This window comes from Siphateles boraxobius, unplaced genomic scaffold, assembly GCF_051911475.1.
Source record: "Siphateles boraxobius isolate OS27281-9 unplaced genomic scaffold, OSU_SipBor_1 11, whole genome shotgun sequence".
Taxonomy (NCBI): domain Eukaryota; kingdom Metazoa; phylum Chordata; class Actinopteri; order Cypriniformes; family Leuciscidae; genus Siphateles; species Siphateles boraxobius.
In genome coordinates, this window is record NW_027508711.1 from 4,922,017 (window position 1) to 4,945,825 (window position 23,809).

A 23,809-nucleotide genomic window follows, 5' to 3' on the forward strand; every position below is an offset into this window, starting at 1 on the left:
AAAGGGGTTTCTGAAATGCTCATGCATGTGGAATATCTAAAATATTACTGTCTGTATACTGAAACTACATTTTAAATATCATTATGTCATGAGACACAAAGTGTTATCATAAACTTGACCCTCATTTCGCGATGACGTTAAGTTCTAGTGTAATTCACAGATAAGACTTTATCGCTGTCCAGATTCCAAGTAAATCACTATCTTATGTAATATCATGTCCTTTAATTAGCATTTCTTGTTCTTTCTCAGTGCGTGAAATGCGGGACAAACTGTATAATTATTTGGAACAGCCCTTTCTTCAGTAAAACTAAATATTAAAGTAGTGTCCGGTTGGGATTCAGGGTATGATTACACGACAACAATGTGCTAATGTTTTTATCACGTACAGTTGTGAAAGCGATCCCCGTTCACACGGATCTGTGAAAATGACTAAGAACGCTGTATTCTGCTGCCAGGCCAGTAGATGGCGATGTCACTTTTGAAAGAAACACTACGCGCCTATGGACTGAACTTATTTACAAATTCACATTTTTGTAGTTTACATGGAGACGATAATGGTATTGTTTCAAAACGTGCACTTTGAAACTTCGCATTAGCAAAAGTTTGCATTTTCAGGCCTCCAAAACGCTGTTGTTGTGCAAATGAGCGGCCAAAACACAAAGAGTTTTCCATTTTTAGCTGAAAACGGTTTCGTGTAAACGGCCCTCAGACTGCTGTATGTTTTGGTCAATGGGAAGATGACATACACTTTCAAAAAATGATTTTTGCTAATTATTAAATAATCATTATACATGTAGCCTCAATTATTTGAAAGGCTACATGGAATATTTGTACTGTTCAAAAGTTTGGGCCAGTAAGATAAAAAAAAAAAAAAGAAATTACAACTTACATTCAGCGAGGATGCATTAAATTGATCAAAAGTGACAGTAAAGACATTTATAATGTTTATAATTAACTTTCTATTCATCAAAGGAGCATGAAACAAATTAATCACGGTTTCCACAAAAATATTAAGCAGCACAACTGTTTAAAACATTGATAATAATTCTTAGAAATGTTTCTCGAGCAGCAAATCATCATATTAGAGTGATTTCTGAAGGATCATGTGACACTGAATTTTCAGCATCATTACACCAGACTTCAATCTTTGATCAAAGGAATAAATTACATTTCAAAATATATCATAAAAAACAGTTTTTTTAAATTGTAATAATATTTCACAATATTACAATAATTTTGATCAAATAAATGCAGCCCTGGTGAGCAGAAGAGATTCTTTCAAAAACAATACGACATCTTACTGACCCAAACTTTTAAACATAATATTATATAAATGTATTTGTCACCACAGGACCATTTAAAATAAACCAGTGTTAGTGAGTAAACTACAGCATGTGAGTGATGTAGTTGTGTCACATTATTGTTTTCTTTTCAAATGATTACTGATTGTTGTTTTGCACTTGTTTATTTAAAGCAGAATATGTAAAAGTTGCTCTGCAGGGCAATAGATTAGAAACCGGATCCTTGTTTGTTCTTGTTTGACGATTTTCACAAGCCTGATCACATTTGTGCACCGCATATCAGCACAAATATTTTTGCAAACCTGTAATGCAAGATAATTGCTACTATACCTTTAAGACTTGTATGTAAATTCATCTTTGCATATTAAAAGAGCATTAATGAATAAGCATTATTGCTAATTTCATATGCAAACATAACGTTTACATAGAAGTCTAAATGTGCAGTAGCAAAAATGTTTTAGAAAGATTAATCAAAATGACCATGTTAAATAAAATGAAATTGATTTTGCTGCAATATTATAATGTCATTTTTTTCATATAATAAAATATAATATTAGGTTACACTTTATTTGAAGGTGACGTAGTTATTACACTGTACTTACTCAAATAAGTACAGAGTAATATTAATTAACATGTACCTACTATAGAGCTAAGGTTTGGTTTAGGGTAAGTTACTTGTAATAATGCATAATTTACTGTTATTACTATAAGTAGTACATGTATTTACTGGTAACTACGCACCTTAAAATAAACTGTTACCTAATATTATAAATTGACTTCAGAGGGGAAAAAAAGTTGAAAAATTAAACATTTTATTTTCTGAAACACTGCTCACCCTCTCTTCTCCACTCTCGTCGTCGTGGTCGTGGTCGTCGAGCGCGCTGAGTGTGTTTTCCACGCGTGCGAGTCGAGCGCTCAGCGACAGCAGCAGGTTTACAATCTTCTCCAGGTCTCCGACGAACATGCGGTACTTCTCTCTCTCGTTGGGTTTGCAGCATTCCTGAACTAAAGCCTCCATACTGCCGCCCAGAGCGCCCATTCTCTTCTGCTGCTCCACCAGTCCCTCTCTCTCCCCTTGCAGAGATCGGATGCTCACGTGCAGCGCCTGCAACAGCTCCACCTGCAGGACGGGAGATCATATTACTCCATGAACAAACAGATTACAGTTCTGGGCCTCAGCCATTCAGCACACGTCATCGCCTCAGGGAAATGAAGAATGGCTTTGTGCACAGTGGCATTGTACTCATTTCAATAGAGTGCCGAAGTTATGACGTCACTTTGTAGGACAACTCGGAAGTTAGCGGCGCATGGGTTCCCTCGATCGAAAAGCTATGCATTTTCCCCACACACTTTTGGAAAATCGCAAAAAATAAGATCTGTGTTCAACAAAGAGTTGTGATCCTTACACGTTTTGTCTATCAAGATAATCTTTACAAGTTAATCCAAAATCTATATATTTTGAAGCCTATATAAAGTTTAAAAAAACACAAGCAGACACAATAAAGATTAAAAAAAACACAAGCAGGTTATAACTGGTGTGTTTTATGTCATAGATCAAAAGGTGAAAATATTTAGAGACTTTGTTAACCACAGACCTTTTTTCAGGCGATTTAGCAAAAACCCATTCAAAAAACCCATAGACTTTAGAGCGAGGGAACCGGAGGGAACTCACTTACGCGTTTTGGCCTACAAAGTGACGTCATAACTTCGGCACTCTATATGAATCCGGTATGAGAGTTTGAACGAGTTTGAACTCATATGGCAAAAATATATATTTACTGATATATTTTAAAATATATTTCAGAAGTAAAAAAATTTCCCATTTTTTAAACAGATAAAATGTATATATATGAATAATAAGTATATTAAAAATGCTATTTCTTTTTTCAAATGTGTAAAAATTTTTTTTAAATGTGTAATATATAGGGGTTATAATGTTATATATAGGGGGATATATATATATATATATATATATATATATATATATATATATATATACATTTTTTGCCAAAAAATTTAGTATTTTTATATCCTAGTTATTATTTTTGACTTTTTACATTTGAAATTTTCATTTATGAATGTGTATCTGACCTTTTTTTGATTCAAATAAGCTTCTTCGTCATCCAGGTTGGTTTCCATTTTTCTTGGAACAGCCTGAGAGGGAGTATCTGGAGCACATGGATCATCTTGAGCCCTAATGGAGGTCAAAGACACCAAACAAAGAGAAATGTTTGTTTTGCTCACGCACAAACACACTAGTTTTACTCCCTGAATGACCTATTTTTCAGATACAGGGACAGAGAATGGCTAAAATCCACGTTCCCAGTGTCAAACAGAGCACACGTAATTACACGTTTAGTTCAGCGGCACAACAGAACAATCACACACACCGCATATCAATGGACCAATACAGTCAGAAAGAAAACTGTTGCTTTAGAAGTGATAGATAAATGCAAAAGGTTTTGAACAATTTACTATGGTATTACCATGGTACATACAGTGTATATGTATATATATATATATAAAAACACAGACAACATTCATGCAGCAAAAATAGTAGTGTTGGCAATGCCAATGTCATGGGTTCAAAGCCCATGTTCATGGGTTCAACATTATATTTTATGAGCCAATCTGCAAAATTGTGTGTAGTATTTGAATGTAACGCAAGTTTCTGCATTTACCAGGTGATAAATGGATGAGAACTGTGTTTCAGTATCGGCCACTAGATGTCAATGTAACTCTGCACTGTTAGCAGATCATCAATTATGCAGAAAGTAAACTTCTCATGTTTCATATCATTACAAACATTCTGTTACAGCGTTTGTGTCAAATATTGTACCGCTACCCTACAGGTCAGTGTATTCATATTTCATTCGAGCACATGGAATGTACATGATTATATTGAACATGTTTTTTATGTAATGCCATGGTTTTCGGACCATGGCATTGTTATCCTGGAGTACTTTTTTGGTGCAATGATAGAATATATATATATATATATGTCCAGGCCTTTTAGCTATTTTTTATATTTCTTACTAAATTAAAATTGTATTAAGTACATAACTGCATTATATCAGCCAGCCTGGCAGTGTAATTTTAGTATGATTTATATACAATTATAATATCATGAATCTGCTTTCCTTTTTGTATTTTCAGTTTCCATTTTAATTTTAGTTTAAGTAATTTTTGTTAAAGGCTTCTGTCATTTTTTTAACTTTCATTTTAAATATCTTTATATATAATTCCATTATATCAAATATCATTACCGGCATTGAAAAACCCATGTCCATTCACTACCTCTGTGTACCATGTAAATACCATGCTAAATGACTATTGTATTCATTGAGTTAATGGTACATCAAAATACACTAGTGTTTATCATCTGCTACCATCTCTCTACTATTGTCATTTTGACCACAGTCCTTTTTTTGTAAGGAACAAAAGTAAGTTATGCACTAAATTCAGGAAACACACATGTAAAATATACAGAAGTGTTTCATTATCTTTACAGCTCTATTGCATGATCTATTGTTTAGTTATCGCAATAAAATTAGGCCAATCACTAATATACGTAATCAGCTTTAAACTAAGAGCTCTTGTGTTTAACGGTCCTGTGAGCATGAAATCCACCTGATTATTGGGTAACGCTGTATACAGGCTGTACCTTCACCATCTGTTCAACGCTCACCTGTGACCCACATGGCCGCTGCTCCTCCTGTGTGGAGACGAGGAGTGTGAAGGGAAGATGTCCTCCATCAGATCCAGGGTGCTTTTACCTGCCCAGGTGTCCAACAGTGCAGTGAGGGATTTGTCGTGGCTCACCAGCTCCCGAGCTAAAGTCTCCACAAGCAGCTCGGCGTGCGTCCGCTCTCTTCTGGACAGCAGATGGTAGTCGGGTCCCAGTATCTCAGAGGTGTCCTCTTGTAGAGGAGATGAAGTGCTGGTGTTTAAGGTGGACTGTGGGTCAGGGGTCACCGATGGAGTTGTGTGGTTGTTTGATGGTCGGTCTGGATCTGGATGGACTGATGTATCGGCCAGATTCTCGCGATCGCTGCAATGTGAGATGAGAGAAAATCATGTTACATTAATTGGATTGAAGGAATTTTTGGGGTTCATTACAAGTTAAGCTCAATCGTAAGCATCTGTGACAAATTCATTTTTGCTAATTACCACATTTTCTTTACAAAATAAAGCCAAAATCTGGGTTACAGTGAGACACTTACAATGGAAGTAAATGTGGCATATAGTTACTGTTTCAGAATTATAGCCACAAGACATGATTTAGTGCGGGAGAAAAAATCTTTCTAATTCGCTTCCATTGTAATTGCCCATATGGCAAAAATGCTGATTGAATGCTGATTGAGCTTGTACTGAACCCAGATTATTCCTTTAAATGTGTCTAACCTAATGTCTAAATGTGATGGAGTCAAGAAGGATATGTTCATTTGTAGTTTTTTGAAACAACATTCCTATCAAACCCTAACCTACATTGAAACATCATGAGGGATATGATTGGCTAATAAAAATAAACGTGTTCAAGCCTTTAACCCCAGCTTTTCACCAAACCATATCCCTAAAATCTGATTGGTTTATGTAAATTTTGTTCCAAGACCAACAAGGACAGTGTCTTTACCTGATGGGCTGTAATGGTCCTGGATGCTGTAAAGCTTCAGTCAGACCCACATCCTCCTCGATTTGGGGTGTGAGAGGCGGAGGAGGCGGGAAGTCCTCTGTAATTTCGGTCTCTCTGATGGGCATTGGTGGTGGAGGAGAAGGTGGTGTAGGAGCTAAAAACACTTCATCATCATCTTGCAACACGGCTATAGTCTGAACATCGTGAAGATTAGACTCTGAGATACGAAGAGACAAGAGTGGTTTTGTTGGGGAGTCAGGGCTCTCGGGAAGGAAGGGCTGCTTTGAATTGGATGACCGTGCAAGTTGTGACCCCGTGACCTCTGTGTGTGGAGGTGATGGAGTGGACACAGAACACGGGAAGTCCTTCAGGGTTTCGTCAGAAGTGCTGGTATCGCTGGAGTCTTGCCGCACCATTTCCGGTGCTCCGGACGGACTTTGCGGCACAGTTTCTGGAAAAGCAATAGAGTCCAGGTTGGGCTGACACAGTCTGTTTTCGTTATGCCAGTCGAGGCTGGTGGAAGTATCTGGTGAGGTGAAAGGGCAAGGAAGTCCCACAGACGCAGCTAGACCAGAAGCGCTTTGTACTCTAGGCCGGTCTGAATGTCTCTGACGCTCTCGCCGCAACACAGGTGGGTTTTGCTGGACAGAACCCTGGTTTAGCTGGTAACTCCTCTCCATACGTGCTGAACATAAGGGCTGTTTGTGTCCCGTGTTCACCAACACCCTATTAAAACAAATGCATATGAAAAATAAACTTCCTGTAGTATCAATTTGTGCTTGTCAGCATTTCCAATACCTGTCATTTTTAAAGTAAATGAATGCAAATCATTTGTCCTTTAATGCCTGGTGGGAATTCTTGCATGGCTCAAAACAAACTCAAAAATAGCTGCAGTGGGATTCCTGTCACTGGCACTGACCAATTAAGGGTTGGTCCTTAATTTAAGACCTTTTAAGGTTAAATATTTCCATAAATCTGTTTTAGTTTTGAACTTGCAAAGAAATATTCTTGCTTTTTGCTCTTTAAAAGGACTGATCTACTGAATTCTTCTACACACACAAAATACCTTATTATTCTTATCCAGTTTGGATAAGTTCAACAATTTATTTTATATGTATTTATGTGTCTCAAGGTATACAGAACTCACGGGCTCTATTTGTAAGTTTTTATGTATATATTTATACACACAAACCTGTTTTCAGAGGATTCCTTGGAGGAAACACTAAACATCTGAAGGTCTCTGGCTAAGAAGTCCTAGACAAAAAGAGAACAAAAGAACAAATAATGTTTTATTTGAGCAGGTGATTTAATGTCGCCCTTTTTGATAGAGGTGTCAAAAAAAGGTAAACGTTCATACACCAGGAACAAGAAGTAAATCATTATCTTATGGTTACCACAAGTTCAGAGAATGTTGGGACTTTCATGTTAATTTTAAACCCAAGCGCATGCCATGACTACTGATAAACTAAGATCTACTAATAAAAAAAGAGACACGGCATGACAACATCCTCATAGCTGGACTATGTCGTATTTAATTAGTGTACTGTGAACAGATGCATAGACCGTGACCTGAATGGTGTGCTTGGTTCTGATGATTTATTCATGGCCAGAATGTTTAACTTTATGTTAAAGCACAATATTAGTAAGTAGCAAAGTCATCATACTGGTATTTTATCTACTGGCTTGAAAGCATTTCCAATTTTGGAATTCGTGAATAGTCTGGGATTTCACAGGATAGTTGTGCGTCTACTGTACATGGGTCATCATCATACCAGAACCATTATCGTTTATATAAAGGATAATTATTCCCTTAGATAAATGGCCTTCTTAACCATTCCAAATATTTTAAACCCAAAACCACGACGAGTTGTCCATTATCTCCAACTCCTCCCCTCTGGCACATGAAGGAGTGCAGTTATCTGTTTCACATCTGTCAGATCTCTGACTACATCCCAGGCTCTGTGGCACCAAACAGGAAGTGAGGAGCACTAGCCTCTTCCTGTGGAGCACCAGGAGTGGGTACAAATCAATATCTGCCCATCTCTAGGAAAGGAACTGCTCCTTTGCCCTACAACAGACCACCAACTACCATAATTGGTTGAGAACTTGTGCACTGATTATAACTGAACACCATATCAACTGTAAGAGTTTTCTTAAAGATAATTTTCTTCAACCAAAAATGAAAGTCATCCTTTACTGATCGGGTGGGAAGAAATAATTTTTATAGTTTCGTTGAGACTGGGTGCGAAGACTGCTCTGAGAAGAACTGATTCTCTTCAATTCTGTTTTTTTTTCCTTAGCAAAATGCTAGCTAGGGGAAATCTGAGTGAGTAATAGGTTTTAACTACTCAATAGGAGAGTTAAATTATCAAATCTGCTCTGCCATGAACACTGCTTCTGTTTAACTTTATGTGATATGAAGTTATGTCACTTCAATGATCTAAACAATGAAACAGTCAAGTTAATCTGGCTTGTTTGCCACCAAATAAATGATTGTTACCCGACTAAAGTTTTCCACTGGAGATGACTTGGAGCGGAAGTGCTGAGGAACGGGACGTTCTTCACTACGGTCCAACAAATCCTCAGCTGAAGCTGACCTCCCTGAGCTTCTAGCTGTTGTGGCTCTCTCAAAAATAGCCTCCAAGTGCTGGGGAAGGGTATTTCTGGTCAGGGTTGGACCTGGTTTATTAGATTCAGAATTTGTGCCATGTGACTGATGGGCACAAAACTCAGGCCGTGTGTGATTTTGGGTGCCCCTGAGAGGGTAAAAGGAGCTTTGAATTCCTGCTGGAAGGGTGGAGGCTTTCTGTATACCACCAGAGAGGCCATCGTGTCCCGGCTCTTGCAAAGAGCATATACTTGGGGTAGAGTTGAGGCTCCTTAAGTCAGCAGAAGAGGAAGCAGACTGTAGATAAGCACTATGTGGGCGGTTTGGACGTCCATCTACTCTTCTACCAGTTTTGCGCTCCATGTACTCAACTAAGGCATCTTGCTGCATTTGCTTCAAATCAGGCCTGGAGGAGAAAAATCTTGACTCGACGTTACGATTCGCCACCTGCTCAAACATCCTGCGTCTGTCTGCAACACTCGTCTCGCTCGACAGAAACTGCTGTTGAACATTCCTTTCAGCCTGACTGATTTCCTGAGGCAACACTCCAACTTCATGCATATTTTCAGGCTCGGAATATGATCGTTTCTTTTGGTCCATCGTGAACCGTTTGCGTCCACAGATCCGTACAACTGCAGGTCCAACAGCCGGGACACTAGGGAGTTCAGGAGGAGTGGTCCTGGTTGGTGCTTCAACAGGAACTACATGGCGTTCCTTTGGAGTGTGTGGGGACGTTGTAGCTGGTTTGGGACTTGTACTTGGTCCTTTTCGTTCTAGGGACGTGTGTTTGGCTGGCACTGGTGGAGGGATAACATTAAGGTCCCGTCTTCTAAAGGAAGTTGACCTGAGAACCTTAGACTGGGCATCTTTAATGCTGTCTCTATATGCTCTGTTAAAATGTGTGTCTTGGATGGTGCCCAAGATGTCATGATTGTCACCTTTCCCATGGACGTCTTTACCATTCCCGTCACCAAGCTGAAAGGTGCTCTTACTCCTTTGAAGAGAGGTCTTGTTGGTGATAACAGCTTCTTTTTGCTGGCGATGTTGGACATGATCACTACTCCCACGTCTCGTTCGGATATCCTGCTGCACTTCCATGTGTCCATCATAGCTTGCCATGCTAGAAGTACTCTGAGTTCTGCCATGAGGGATCGAGCTGTTGCTTCTTTCCAACATGTTGTGCACGTCCTCCACACCAGAGAAGGAGCTCTTGGCACTGGAAGGTCTTGATGTTTGGCTCAGACGAGCCATAGAACCATGGTGGGAGAGGCTGCTATGACTGCGAGGCTTGACTTGCTGTCTCTCAAAATGACTTACTTTCTCCAGCACAGACATGCTACGCTCACTCTGGTAACTGCATTGGCTAGCAGTACTCTCGGGACTGACGCATCTTTGAACCTCAGCAAGTGCATTCTCCAGTCTGGTCAGAGGGTGATCACAGTCTTGACCTTTCTGCTGAAGAGCACTAGAGTCACTGTAGTGCCTTGAAGGTTGGCCTAGGTGGTCACTTCCTTGAGTTTGGACAAAGTTTCCTCTGTAAGTTTGAGCCACTTTCCCAGTGTAAAGTGGGTCTGGATGGATGTTTTGCTCATTGCATTTATTTAGTTCTTCATCTCGAGGTGGCCTGTAGTTGTCGTAAACTTCCATACCGAGCGAAAGCCTTGGCCTCTCTCCTCTTGATTGCACAGGGGTGTAAGGGTCCCTCCTCTCCTGGGGTACATATGGTGTTTGTGACTTCTGCAGTTGTGGTTGCAAATGAGGCCGATAAAAAACAGGTTTGAATTGTGTGTCATTTTGCACTTTATCTGAGAGCTTAGGTTGTGCCGAAACATTGGTTTGGACAGGGTTTGGGTTGGGAGCATTGCTTTGGTATCCGTTTTCAAGGGTGACCCTATCCTCTTTAACTGGTCCACCCAAGTGGTCACAGTGATTGTTTTGCTTGCTTTCCTTGGCCAGTGCTGGGTAGACACTACCAGAGTTAGGGTTGCTGGTTGGGATTTGAGCAAAATGAGGCTCGGGTGGTGGAACAGGGTAGATGCTGGTGGGTAACATGAGGCGACCGGGTTGTGCGGCCTGAGGACAACCCTGTTTGGGTTTGGTGGTGGGGCTACTTTCAGGGCTTTTTTCAATCACCGTGTGCAACTGACCTTCAGCTCCAAACGAGGACTTTCCTGTTGCTACAGAACCACTTGAGTGATGCCAAGAACCCTTGTTAAGTGCCCGCTGTGACCGAGCTTGCTCAAGACTTGACCAAGAGTTGGGACGCTCGTGATTGCGAAATGCTAGATAGCTGTCGCTGCGTAATGGAGGAGCTGGCGCCCCCTTTAGGTTCTCATAGGAGTGCCGGTTGTGTGCTGGATCCCAGACTGTTCCTACACTGTGGCGTTGTGAGCTGGTGGTGCTTCCACTACTCCCACTGCTTCCACTACTACTGCTACCACGATGACAGATCATGCCCGGGACATTCGCACTTCTAGACTGTGCTCTGCTGTCATTGGTTCTTAATAATGCTGCAGAGGTAATCTCATGCTCTTCAGACACACCCTGTTGGGGGTCGTACACAGTGCGTATGTAGCGTATATCGGCCTGCTGCATCCCTTCTCTCTGTGGAACGTTCTCCATGGAATATGACCTCTCTTTGTTAAACGATGGTGCCGCTGCAAGGTACTCTGGGATACTAGAGCTGGTTGAGAAGGAACTGTATGCAGAATCCCGCTTGCTGTGCAGGTGATCGATGCTGCTGGAGGATTTGGATGATGATAGTTGATAGCAGGAGCTGTAGGCTGGGTGAGTGTGGTCTAGGCTCTCCATGCTGCCCCGGGAACTGTACTGATCTGGGCTCTTCCTAAGGAATCCGGTCTCAAATCCTGATAGGTCTGTGGTGGAAGCACTGCAAGAAAAAACCCCACAAAAAAACATGAGTAATATACTATTAACTGACATTGATAAAATACATTTTATATATATATATATATATATATATACACACACACATACATACACACACACACACACACACACACACACACACACACACACACACACACACACACACACACACACACACACACACACACACACACACACACACACACACACACACACACACACACACACACCTGAGTTATTTAAGATCATTATACATGCGTAGATTAACTGAACAACATCACCTACCCAAAATAACTTGAGTCAGCAGTTTTCACTATAAAATCTATTAAATTAATCATTGGCATAAGACAATGGACAAAACCACATGCAATGATATATTGAAGTAATTCTGATTATTTTACTGGGGTGGGAAAAAAAAGATAAGAATATGCCCAAGAGCAATAATATTGTTTTACTGGGGTAATATATCGGAAGATTGAGATACTATTGTGGTTGTCGGTCTGAGCTAAATTAGTAGCGATAACAAACTTGGATAGACATCAAAGACATCAATTCACTGATCTTTATGAAATAAGAATGAGCTCACAGTCACAATTTGAGTTCACTATGCCTGTGACTCAATTATTCACCAGAAAGTATAAAGATTGTCTCTGATAAGAATAACTGTCAAAATGCATTTGATGTCTGGACTGTTTACAACATATCTGGTGTTGATTAAACCATGAAATCCATAATTGTCATGAATTTGCATTGAGATTTAATTTACTCAAACTTCCTGTTCACTCATCACTGATAATGTGAGAATAATGTGACAAATATACACTGTTAGATCCATTACCAAAGTTATCCACTGTGGCGGTGTGTCTGTCTGTGTGTGAGACAGTGATGCCCTGGGTACGTGCCCTTGTATGGGTATGTGATTTCTGGACTCTGAAAGCTGGCATCAGACAGCTGGTATTTCTGCTGGCATAATTACATGATGTCACTGACCCGTTGTCAACAGCTCTGCAGTCAAACTAGATCAACCAATCACAGGTCAGTCCATCAAACAATGACACCAGGTCTCAGAATGTGGAATGCTATTGGTGTAGCCCATGGTGACCATAGCCATGGGAACCTTTGGAGGGTTGTTGAGGGAGTGTCATACCAAACAATTTTTTTTTTAATTCGATTGTGCGTCAATGCTTTGCTTTCTGATCCTCTGCAAACACTCTAAATGTTTTTCATTCAGTGTCATCACAGATGGCCCTTGAACGTTCTGGTCTAAATACTAGGGATGGCCCGATACCATTTTTTTCAAACCGATACGAGTGCGAGTATTTACATTTGTGTACTTGCCGATACCCAGTACCGATACCGATATTTCTACCGCAAAAGTTACTATAGGCTCCCAGAAAAGAAGACAGAAGACTATTTTAGAACACAGGTTAGAAGACTGTTTTTATTTTCTTCTCTGCTTGTTTTAACAAGTCTAAAAATAAATAATAAGGAGTAAAATAATAAATGTAATAACACACAAACCACTGTTAATTTAACATAAAAGCAAGCAGGCTACTGCGTGCATGGTCTGGAATAACTGAATGCGCGCAAAGTGCGCTCCCTTAATAGCCTAATTCCTAAAAAGCTGACAGTTCATAGCGATCTCACACATCTCTGTTATTATCAACTGCACAATGAATCTTTCATAATATCCACACACTGTTATAATTCGAGGATTTGCCAGCATACAGAATTCAGCACTGAACAAAAAAGTTTTGAGCGGTGAGGGGAGTCTATCTTTGCGTTCAAGAAATCAACACATATGATTGTGATTGATGTGAAACATGTTATGTTATGAAACTCTGGCCTGTAAATCGTTTCTATTTTGTTTTAGTTGTTATTCATGCTTTTCTGCAACAGATGAATACAAATCTATTAGTTTTAATATGTTTTATTCATAGATATTTCTAGTTTGAGGGAATCCCGCAAATCGTTTTATTCTCCCTCAACCCGCACACACAGAGTGATTGCATTACCGCCCGTGTCGCGCTCGCACTCGGCCATCAGATCTAGTGCCGCGCCGCACTCTATTGCGTTGGGAGTGCACATCCCTATGCCTCAGTTCACCTCGACAAAGCATCTGCGGCGGCCAGTTTCGTTTCGCAAAATGTACGTGGTAACGGCGAATTATTATGAGTACGAGTATATGAGGACAGTATCGACCCGATCCCTGATGCCAATATCGGTATCGGGCCATCCCTACTAAATACAGTGACAATGACCCAGATAACAAGCACACTAGGTTTTTGAATGTTTGGGCAACTACATAAAATATGTCCTCTGCTTATGCTATGATTGTACACAACAAGAAACCACCAAGAGAAAGACAACAGAGCCCATGTCTGAACAAAATAATCCAACATTTATAGCTATTAACAGTCACACTTATGGACTTTTTAAGCCGCTGATATATTGCATATGCATCTATATGCCACTTAAATAACACCCTCAAGAGCTAATAATTTAAAATTGAAAGCTGATCATTTTAAAATATTTAAGTGTGTGTGTGTGTGTGTGAGAGTGTGTGTGTGTGTGTGTGTGTGTTTGTGTGTGTGTGTGTGTGTGTGTGTGTGTGTGTGTGTGTGTGTGTGTGTGTGTGTGTGTGTGTGTGTGTGTGTGTGTGTGGCAAGCTAGATAACATGTATCAAGAGGTTGCAACTTTCAGGAGCTGTTAAAAATGTCATCCTCACTTCTGTACTCAGTCAAATCTGATATGCTATCCTTGTGAAACAGAGAAACAACCGATGAAGTAAGGCTGGAAAGTACATTTCCCTGCTCTGATTTTCTTCGTTCTTAAACATAAAAGTTTAGAAGCACTAGACTGCAGGTGTGTTTGTGTGCGAGTTTCCCTGACCTGGAGTGGTAGTTCTGGTGCCAGGGGGGTCCCATACCACCCTGGGTGACTTGCATCATGCTGTCTGGGTCCTGAGGGGCCTCGCCCAGCTTCGTAGAATGCCAGGAATGAGGTCGAGATCCAGGCTCACTCCGTCTTGGAAAAAGACATTCAAAGAAATGTAAAAGGCCATGCCTTTCTTCATGCAACTCAAATACATGAAGTAAACAAAAGTGTAAACACAGCATGCTATAACAAAAACAGTTAGAATTAAAAATAAATCAAATAAAGTACAAAAACAAAAGTCGGAAATAGTTCAGTGAAAAGTCAAAGTAGTTTAATGTAAGCATAAAGCATGTATTGTCTGGTGTAGTCAAGGCCACTGAGGATCCTGAAGAATGTGGCACTGCATTATAACCAGAATCTCACTCTGTAAACATCAGTAAATAGATACTTCCTAATCTAGCCACTGACAAATTGAACTCAACCGATATTTGGACTAAGAATGTAATTTCATATTTTATGTTACAAATATTTATGTATAATAAACATTTATTCCTAAGAATGAGAAATACAATTCTGGGAAGTTGGAAGTAGATTTCTATTTCTGGTTGTGGCACAGGGTGCTGAAGTATGTTTTCGAAACATGGCAAGAATGCCGTCATTGTTTAAAACAATTTTGGTTTCAAACTGCGTGGAACATAATGAAAGTTTTTCATATAACGATCAGCAGACTGTCTGTGCCTACTGCTGTTCCAGACATTTGAACACACGAACGTGCACACACACACACACACACACACACACACACACACACACACACACACACACACACACACACACACACACACACACACACACACACACACACACACACACACACACACACACACACACACACACACACACTAACACACACACACACACAATGCCAGTTTGTGCCCAACCAGTCTGCTGACTGAAGTGACCTACTAAGGTCTTTAATGATGGTGTGAGATCACTAGCCAGAAAGACAAAGCCTGTACAAGACTAAAGATCAGGTTCAGTCAGCTGACTGGGCAAATGCAGCACATACCTCTTTTAGTGATCTTCTAGAATTGCGCCATTCTAGAACTTTTGGTTTGACCTGAAGCATTACATTTTTAGGACAAGTGTTGCACAAGATTGTAGTGCAATTATATATCAATATGACTGAAATATATATATATATATATATATATATAAAACAATAAAAACAATATTTTATTATTAAAACATTAAACAGAATAAGAAATATAGCTAGTGTAATATCACTGTATTAAATAAAAATATTAAACAAAATAAGAAATATTACTATTATAATATATCACTGTCAAATTAAAAGAGACAGTAGGTCATTGTTTGAGGAGCTGCAAATTCCTCCGTAAAGCTGCACCTAGATGATTCAGACTGATCACATTTCTCAGGACAATGAAGTTTTTTTTAGCCTCCACATCGACTTGCTTACTTAAGAACCCCACTCCCTTGAACTTCGACCCTGCTCTATGGAGACAGATCAGACATTGCATCTGCAAAACATCTGGCTTTTATGATATGTTGCTATGGAGGTAACTTTCTTGCTGCTTTAACACACCCTCTTCCAAAGGGCCATTCCTTCTGACCAGTCTAGATTTGGACAAGATTCTTCATAATGACTTCCACAAGTAAAACTTTTGAAATCAAATGTTGAGCAAAGTAAAAGAACTGAGCAGACAACAGAAAACCCTTCTGACCCCCTTATGACTGTCCGAACCGACTGCGGTTATATCTGAGAGGGTAAACAGGAAATGTGATCAAGAAGTACTTATCTAGATTCACAGGAACGCTGTCGTTTCATCTAGGGAGGATAATTATGTTGCATTTTTGAAATAGCTGTAATGAGTAATCAATCATATACAGATTGTGGATTCCTCCCATGCATTACCTGCTCGACAGGAGCTTATTCATGTATATTGCAATTATAATAACGGGGTTATCATCATTAACTAAAACTACAAAAAAAAATGCGTTAATTGAAAAATAGACTAAATAAAATATAAATATTAGACGAAAAACTTTAAAATAAACAAAAACTAGAAACATTGTCTTGGCAGCTAAATGAAATACATTTAAGTAGAAGCACTAAAAGTACTAATTGGAAATTTAAAAAAAATTACAAACTAAAATAAATCAAACCTAAATAATAATCCTATAATAATATTAATCATATAATACAAATAATCCTACTCAGGACCATGCTATTTTTGTCCATATAATGAAAGTCAAAATCATTTTATTGACAAAGAATACAAACATTTTCCAAAATATCTTCTTTTGATGGTCACAAAAGAAAGAAAATCATACAGTTTTGGGGTTAATAAATCATGACAGGATTTTAAATTCTGCTCAAAATATCCCTTTATCTCGGCAGGTTTATAAAGCAAGTAGTAACCTTTAACACCATGTCAAAGGCCTTCTTCAAACCAGAAGGAGGCTGGTGACCAGCCAGCCAGTCCTTAAATCATTACCTGCCCTGCAATCCACAACCTGTTATTCCCTTGCAATCCTCCCTTACTGAACACTTAGCAATTACCTTGCAGTAAGTCTCAGCACTTTGGAGATGAGTCCAGTGGCCAGACCGTTGACGCTGGTCTCGGACGGTGTCTTACACAGCGCCCCGTCTGATCGCCCAAGATTTGATTTCTGCTTCCTCCGCAGCTTTTTGCGGTAAAAGGCCCCTAGCAGATCCATGGCGTCCTTCGCAGTCTCCCGATAAACTGAGATTAAACCGAGCGGGGGTTGGCAGGGTTTGGAAGGGTTGGTGGGGCGCAGCTTGACGACGCAAAGATCGTTAAAACACGCAATTAAGCGTCATTAAAATGACACGATAAGAGCTAGAATAAACATCCTGCCCTTGGCAGCACTGGGCGCTCGGGACAAACATATTTCAAAAACGAAGATAGAAGGAGGACAAATAGGAGGAAAAAGCTTCCTTCATGAGATTGACTATTACCAAGTGTTGGAGTAGGATATAAGAAAGTCAGAAAATAGTAATATAACGCAACACGCAGACAGCTGGGAGCAAATGTGAACATATGATAGCATGCGTTCACAACATCAAACAAAGACGGCTCTTTGTGTGCATCTTCCTCTCTTCCTTTCTTTTTCTCCCTCTTCGTCATCATGATCATCCACGTGATCCCAGACAAGTCAACAAGCCCATCAGTGTCCAGAGGGCATTATGGGAACAAGAAGGCCACAGTTAGGGTGTGTCGCAGAGTTGCTTTCATGTGCTGGTGACAGCCATCTCCGGGCCAGCAGAGAATATGTGCAGGTGTAATAGCACAGGTGTCTTCACCTGTCCAAAAAATAAGGCCACAGGACGTGAGCAGCATGTTGACATATTGCTCAGTTTTCGCTTGCGTGCACATCAGAAGAACCTGAGGTTCTTTTCACAAATACATCACAGAGTAATGACACCAGAGTACAATAACTGTGGATTTCCATGGCATGCCATCGTTCCCAGGAGAGTCCCTTCTCGCCACACTCTCACAGTAACCTGACTCTTAGGGAATCCAAAGGGTCTGACCCAAAAAAAAAAAAAAAAAAAAAGCCCATCTCTCTCGAGCCTCCTCGTCGCCTACCCGGCTGAGCCAGACTGCAAAGGGTGTGTCCCGCTGCAGAAACCTTATCTGATCCCTGGGAAAACGGCCCGTCAACTACACTAATCTGTTTGATCTAAGAGGAAACTGAAATTGGAGTTGAGTTAGACTGGGATGGGGGTGTTTGTACGGCGGGGTTTGAGAGGAGAATGGAGATGGACGCTAAATACTGTCTGTCTGGTGTGGCTGTGATTGTTGAAATCATAGACCCTCTATGTGTGATGGAAATGGATATAGTTAGTGATAGAGCAGGTCACAGGCTGGATCCCAAATTGTTTTCTATTTAATACATTTTATAATGTAATTGATTCCCGTGATCAAAGCTGAATTTTCAGCATCGTTACTCCACTCTTCAGTGTCACATGATCCTTCAGAAATCATTCTAATATGCTGATTTGATGATCAGTAAACATATCTGGTTATTATCAATGTTGAAAACAGTTGTGCTGCTTAATAGTTTTGTGGAAACTGTGATGCATTTTCAGGATTCTTTAATGCAAAGAACAGCATTTTTTTTTTTTAAATTTGAAAAACTTTGTCACTTTTGATCAATTTAATGCATCCTTGCTAAGTAATAATTACTTTTACATACTGAGCCCAAACTTCTGAACAGTTCTGAACATATTGCTTGCACTTGCATGTGTTTGCAACATACACTGTAAAAAAATGCCAGGTATATAAAGGATTAAAGAGTAAAATTTTACAATGAATTACTGTAGTCAGAAATTTACAGTGAAATTAATGCATGCTGGGTCATTTTCTTACAAATAACTGTTAATCAACAGCAGTGTGATGCTGACATCACAGTTATTTACTGCTCTTGTTTTACTGTGAATTCACATTATAAAGTTGTCTTTAACCGAGCCACTGTAAGAAATTATATATTTTAGTACTGTAAATGTTTTGAAGTCACCCTAATGGTGATTAGTGTTCCATTTGCTTGGGATCTTGGACCTTGTATATTCATATTCAAATTTCTGATATTTATGATTAACTCTAAATGAACTTTGTTTGGCCTTTACTAGGGATGCTCCGATTGATCGGACGCCGATCATGATCGGCCGATATTGGCTGAAAATAGATTGATCGGCGAACCCCAGAAGCGCCGATCAAAAAAGCCTATCACGTGACGTAAATTACTCGCGCGACTTTTTCCCACCTGCATGCGTGGCGCACGGGCACACAACAGCAGAGTGGAGCTTGGCAGTTGCAACATGAGTTCTCCTTCACCGGAACGAATAGGGAGTCTCCCAACGGATTGAAGCGCGCGTCCGAGTGAAGACCGTGCACCGCGCGAGCCACAACAGAACGCGGTATCTGCGCCACTGATCGCTGCAGCAACGAGCACTTTGATCACTTGATAAAAAAAAAAAACATTTCAGCGCTAGATCGCCTCTTATTTAACAAATGAACAAAATGAATGCTCTGAGTTAACTGGAGATGTTTTTATTTATTTGTATTAGTACATTCGTGCCGCGAGATTTTTCAAAAGTGGTGGTGGTATTTTATTTTTTTTGATCTGACGTAGTTGGTTCCTCAACTACATCAGATTCAGATTATTTTATTTAATGCCATGTCAGCATTCAAAGCTATTTTCATGGCAAAAATTCAATTATAAAAATACAAATATCATATAAATACAATAAAACAAAACAAATATAAACAAGAAGTCATTTTATACAATATATATTTTTAAATGAACATATGATAAAAAATCCAAAACCTTTTCAGGCATCATCTCATTAAATATGTCCTTTAATGAAGTAACTTCATAAAAGAGCATTCTGCTCAACTACATCAGACGTTCATAATAATAACAGAAAAGAACTTGCCATAGTTTGTCCTTTTATCAGTAGCCAGTTTTGGTGTAACAAGTTGTACATTTTATTGCCAATTAGTAAATGTAGTGGGTGTATTAAGAGGCTACAATTTCCAAATATGCCTAAGTGTAACTTGATCCCCTCCCATTAGGCTGATCTGATGTGTGTTGGTCTGCCTAACCCCTCTTTGTTTGGAATAATTTAATGTTACTCTGCCTTATTTGGGAAAGCTGGCCTACAGTAGCATTAAGACATCTCATTTTCTAAATACAATTAAATAAACAAATTTCTACAAATGGTGCAAACTCTGCTAGATAATAGATAAAAGATTCCCATTCCCATGCCATTCTGTGATCGGCAGTGATCGGCAATCGGCAGATCATGATTTTGGTGATCGGTAATCGGTGATCGGCCCCAAAAATGCTGATCGGAGCATCTCTAGCCTTTACATTTGGATGCCATCTCAAGAGATAAGTGAAGTTACTGTTTTCTTATATCCTCCATCAAGATGGAGAGAATAAAGAGAGGATCATGCTCAGACCCCACAGGAGACCCCATTACTATCAAGAACCTTCAAACTGAGTGTAGTAGAGTTCTTTAAATGAACACGGTTCATCGGAATGAAGACATCCAGGGGGAGATGGGTTATGTTATTAATGCGTGTCACTGTGGGATTATGGGTAATCCTACCTCTGAGTGTGCGAATAACATTGGAATGTTCACAATCCAGGAACATGGATGAAAAACACACATGACAGATGAACTGCAAGTGAACTAGAAATTAACGTCCAAAAAGAAGACTCTTCTAAGAACCAATTACAGCATTATGGAGAATCCAAGCAAGTGAGAAAGTTAAGAGAGAATTTAAGATGCAGAGATTTGAATCGTTGCCCCAAGATACTTCAGACTCACTTCCTGTAAACATTGAATATCTCAATGCATGTGTACGATAACACATCCACATGTAAATAACTGCTCTTAAGTGTTGGGCGGGTCTAACACCATTGTCTTGGATTAATCTTTGTACATTCATTGTCTTTTACAAAGCAAATTTCTCACATCCATCAAATAACCGATGAAAACTCCAATAACTGCAGGGAAGGACCATCTAAATGTATAATTCTTGTCTTGTGTAGCATTACAATGTCTATGATATTCAGAGCCCAAAGGTAAGTGGTCCTTCCAAAGCAAAGACTCAAACAAGGTAGGTTGAACATGAACATGGCAACTAAACAGACAAAATTAAAACATATTTAGTATCTGTTTACATGAGAGGGATGGGAATGATGGGAAATATTGTGCACGCTATCTGTGCACAACATAGCTTTGTGTCTCTGGTGTGATCAGCACGCCATCTGTCGGACCAGAGATATCTACTTGATGCAAATTAAATGACTTTTTTATGTATTTGAAATTACAGTACATTAAATATTGTACTGTATAACCAAAGCATTTACAAAAAAATCTTTCTGACCTCAAACATTTTGAATGGTAGTGAATTTTACCTGCTCAATCTTATGTCATTTATTTGATCAAAAATAAAGTAAAAACAGTAATATTGTGAAATATTTTTACAATAAAATAAGTTTGAATACATTAAAAGACAAATTTCTCATTATCAATGTTGAAAACAGTAAAAGATTATAATAATAATAATAATAATTATATTATCTGTGTGTGTGTGTGTATATATATATATATATATATATATTAGTGCTGTCAAACGATTAAAATATTTAATCGCGATTAATCGCATTAATGCCATAGTTAACTCGCGATTAATCGCACATTTTTATCTAATCTAAATGTCTCTTGATTTCTATTTGTCTCATTATTTTTTCTAATTTTAATGCTCTTATCAACATGGAAAAGTGGATCAGCATTAAGTTTGTTCTTAGCTGTGGTATCCATGTGCTTCTGTCTGAAGTCATCCATTGTAGAGCTTAGATCGGGCCCAAAAAAATCAAGCCCGACCCGAGCCCGTGCGCATTGTGTCCGAGCCCGGCCCGACACATAAACTGTAATTATGAGCCCAAGCCCGATTTAAACCCGTCAATTTTTTTCATACGTGGGTCGTTATAACTGACGTTCTCAACTATTTTCTATGTTACTTTCTCCCGCCCGCAACATTTTTGTCCCGCTCCCGCCCGCAAATACACTCTTTTTTTTGTAGGCTACCTCCAAATACTTTCGCCTACGTGTCGCCACCATACACATCAGCATAAATGCTCCTGATAAATTATTTGTTATTAAAGCATTAACACACAAACCACTGTTATAACATAAAAGCAAGCAGGCTACTGAGTGCATGGTTTGGCATGACTGAATGCGCGCAAAGTGCGCTCCCTTAATAATTCCTAAAAAGCTGACATCAGTTCATCGCAATCTCACACATCTGTTATTATCAGTGAAGCTGACTGCACAATGCATCTTTCATAATATATACACTTTGTTTGTTATAATTTGAGGATTTGCCAGCTTACAGAATTCAGCACTGAACAAAAAGTCTGTTTTGAGCGGTGAGGGGAGTCTATTTTAAATGCTTCTGATGCTTCTTCATATGTCTGTGATTGGCTACATCCCTCAACGCTGCAAACATGTTATAAAAAGAAACTGTGGCCTGTAAATCGTTTCTATTTTGTTTTAGTTGTTCTTGTTGCTTTTCTGCAACATATGAATAAAAATGTATTAGTTTTTATGTTTTATTCATAGATATTTCTAGTTTGCGGGAGTCCCGCGAATCGTTTTATTCTCCCGTATCCGCACACAGAGTGAGTACCGCTCGAGCCCGCCCTCGCACTCGGCCATCAAATCTAGTCCCGCGCCGCACTCTATTGCGTTGAGAGTGCACGTCTCTAGATCGGCGTCTCGCGCTCGCGCCATCCACTCAAAACGTACCGTCAGCCTACTACTCTTTGGCCGGCGCAAGCCCAAACAAGTACGTGCGGCGTGCCTGTTGTTTTGTTTCCGTTTAGCTATCCGGTGTGGTGTTGTTTGCTAGGCCAAAAAGAGCGTTAATCTCGCGATAAAAAAATTGACGCCGTTAAAATGTGTTTGCGTTAACGCCGTTAATAACGCGTTTAACGCACAGCACTAATATATATATATATATACACACACACACAAACACAGTATATATGTATACACAGTATATATCAGGGCTCGACATTAAGCCTTTTCGTATTACTTTTCAAGTAAATCTGTCATTCACTTGTCCGAGTAAAAAAGTTGCTTGTCCGGATTTTTTGTAAATATAATTTATTCTGAAGCTATATTCTCATCAGTGTTCAATCAGCTTTGATATATTTAAATCTGCATATTGTAATATCTGGACCTTTAAAGGGCATATTTAAATATACAAATAAGAAACTTTGGAAAGAATGATACTAAACATAACACTAAACCGCCAGTAGGTGGCGGCAGGTGACCATCTTAATGAGCGAGTCATTGATTCATTCATTCAAACGGCTGATTCATTCAAGAATGAGACAAATGTTTATAAATGGGTCAATGTAACATTTTCAATCGTGATGGTATTCAGGAAAACAGCACTCGTCGTGTGAGTTTGCTTAACTGTATCATATGTTAAAAATATAAAAACTCCACATTTTGAATTTTTATAGGCAGTATGTTGTTAACTGAGTTTATTTGTGTGTGCTGCGCTCATGCTTAGATTTCTTCTCGAGAGGCTGCGCGAGCCTCATGAGCACAACATTGTTACCGTCAGTAATACATTTATTATTCACTATCGTTCGCAACTTACAATAAATGCAATGAAATCAGAATCATTCTCTCGTCTTAGTGATTCCATAGTTACTTTTTGTTGTTATTGACATTTTAATCAGGCTACTTGTCCGGTCGGGCAAGTAAATTTCTCTTTTAATCGTCCCTTCAAAAAAATCCACTTGTCCCGTTAATTTTCTAGCCGTTTAAATGTATATTAGGATACTTTGATGAAAAGAAAGTTAAAAAGAACAGAATTTCTTTAAAAATATATATTTTTATATTATAAATGTCTTTACTGTCA

The 23,809-nt window shown here is 39.2% G+C and overlaps 1 protein-coding gene across 5 annotated transcripts in view; it reads right to left on the reverse strand.

Moving 5' to 3' along the window:
• shroom3 (shroom family member 3) overlaps positions 1 to 23,809 on the reverse strand; it is a 70,522-nt gene that overhangs the window by 2,404 nt on the left and 44,309 nt on the right. For 4 of the 5 annotated variants that reach the window (XM_077194266.1, XM_077194263.1, XM_077194265.1 and 1 more), the window contains 7 exons: positions 14,325 to 14,459; positions 8,435 to 11,432; positions 7,127 to 7,188; positions 5,935 to 6,660; positions 4,990 to 5,352; positions 3,393 to 3,495; positions 2,137 to 2,421 (listed from right to left, as the gene is read on the reverse strand). In XM_077194266.1, coding sequence (XP_077050381.1) covers positions 2,137 to 2,421; positions 3,393 to 3,495; positions 4,990 to 5,352; positions 5,935 to 6,660; positions 7,127 to 7,188; positions 8,435 to 11,432; positions 14,325 to 14,383 — 4,596 coding nt within the window. In that variant the 5' untranslated portion in view covers positions 14,384 to 14,459. Of the gene's footprint in view, positions 1 to 2,136; positions 2,422 to 3,392; positions 3,496 to 4,989; positions 5,353 to 5,934; positions 6,661 to 7,126; positions 7,189 to 8,434; positions 11,433 to 14,324; positions 14,460 to 16,893; positions 17,442 to 23,809 lie in introns of those variants that run through there. The other variant, XM_077194264.1, reaches the window with a different exon arrangement.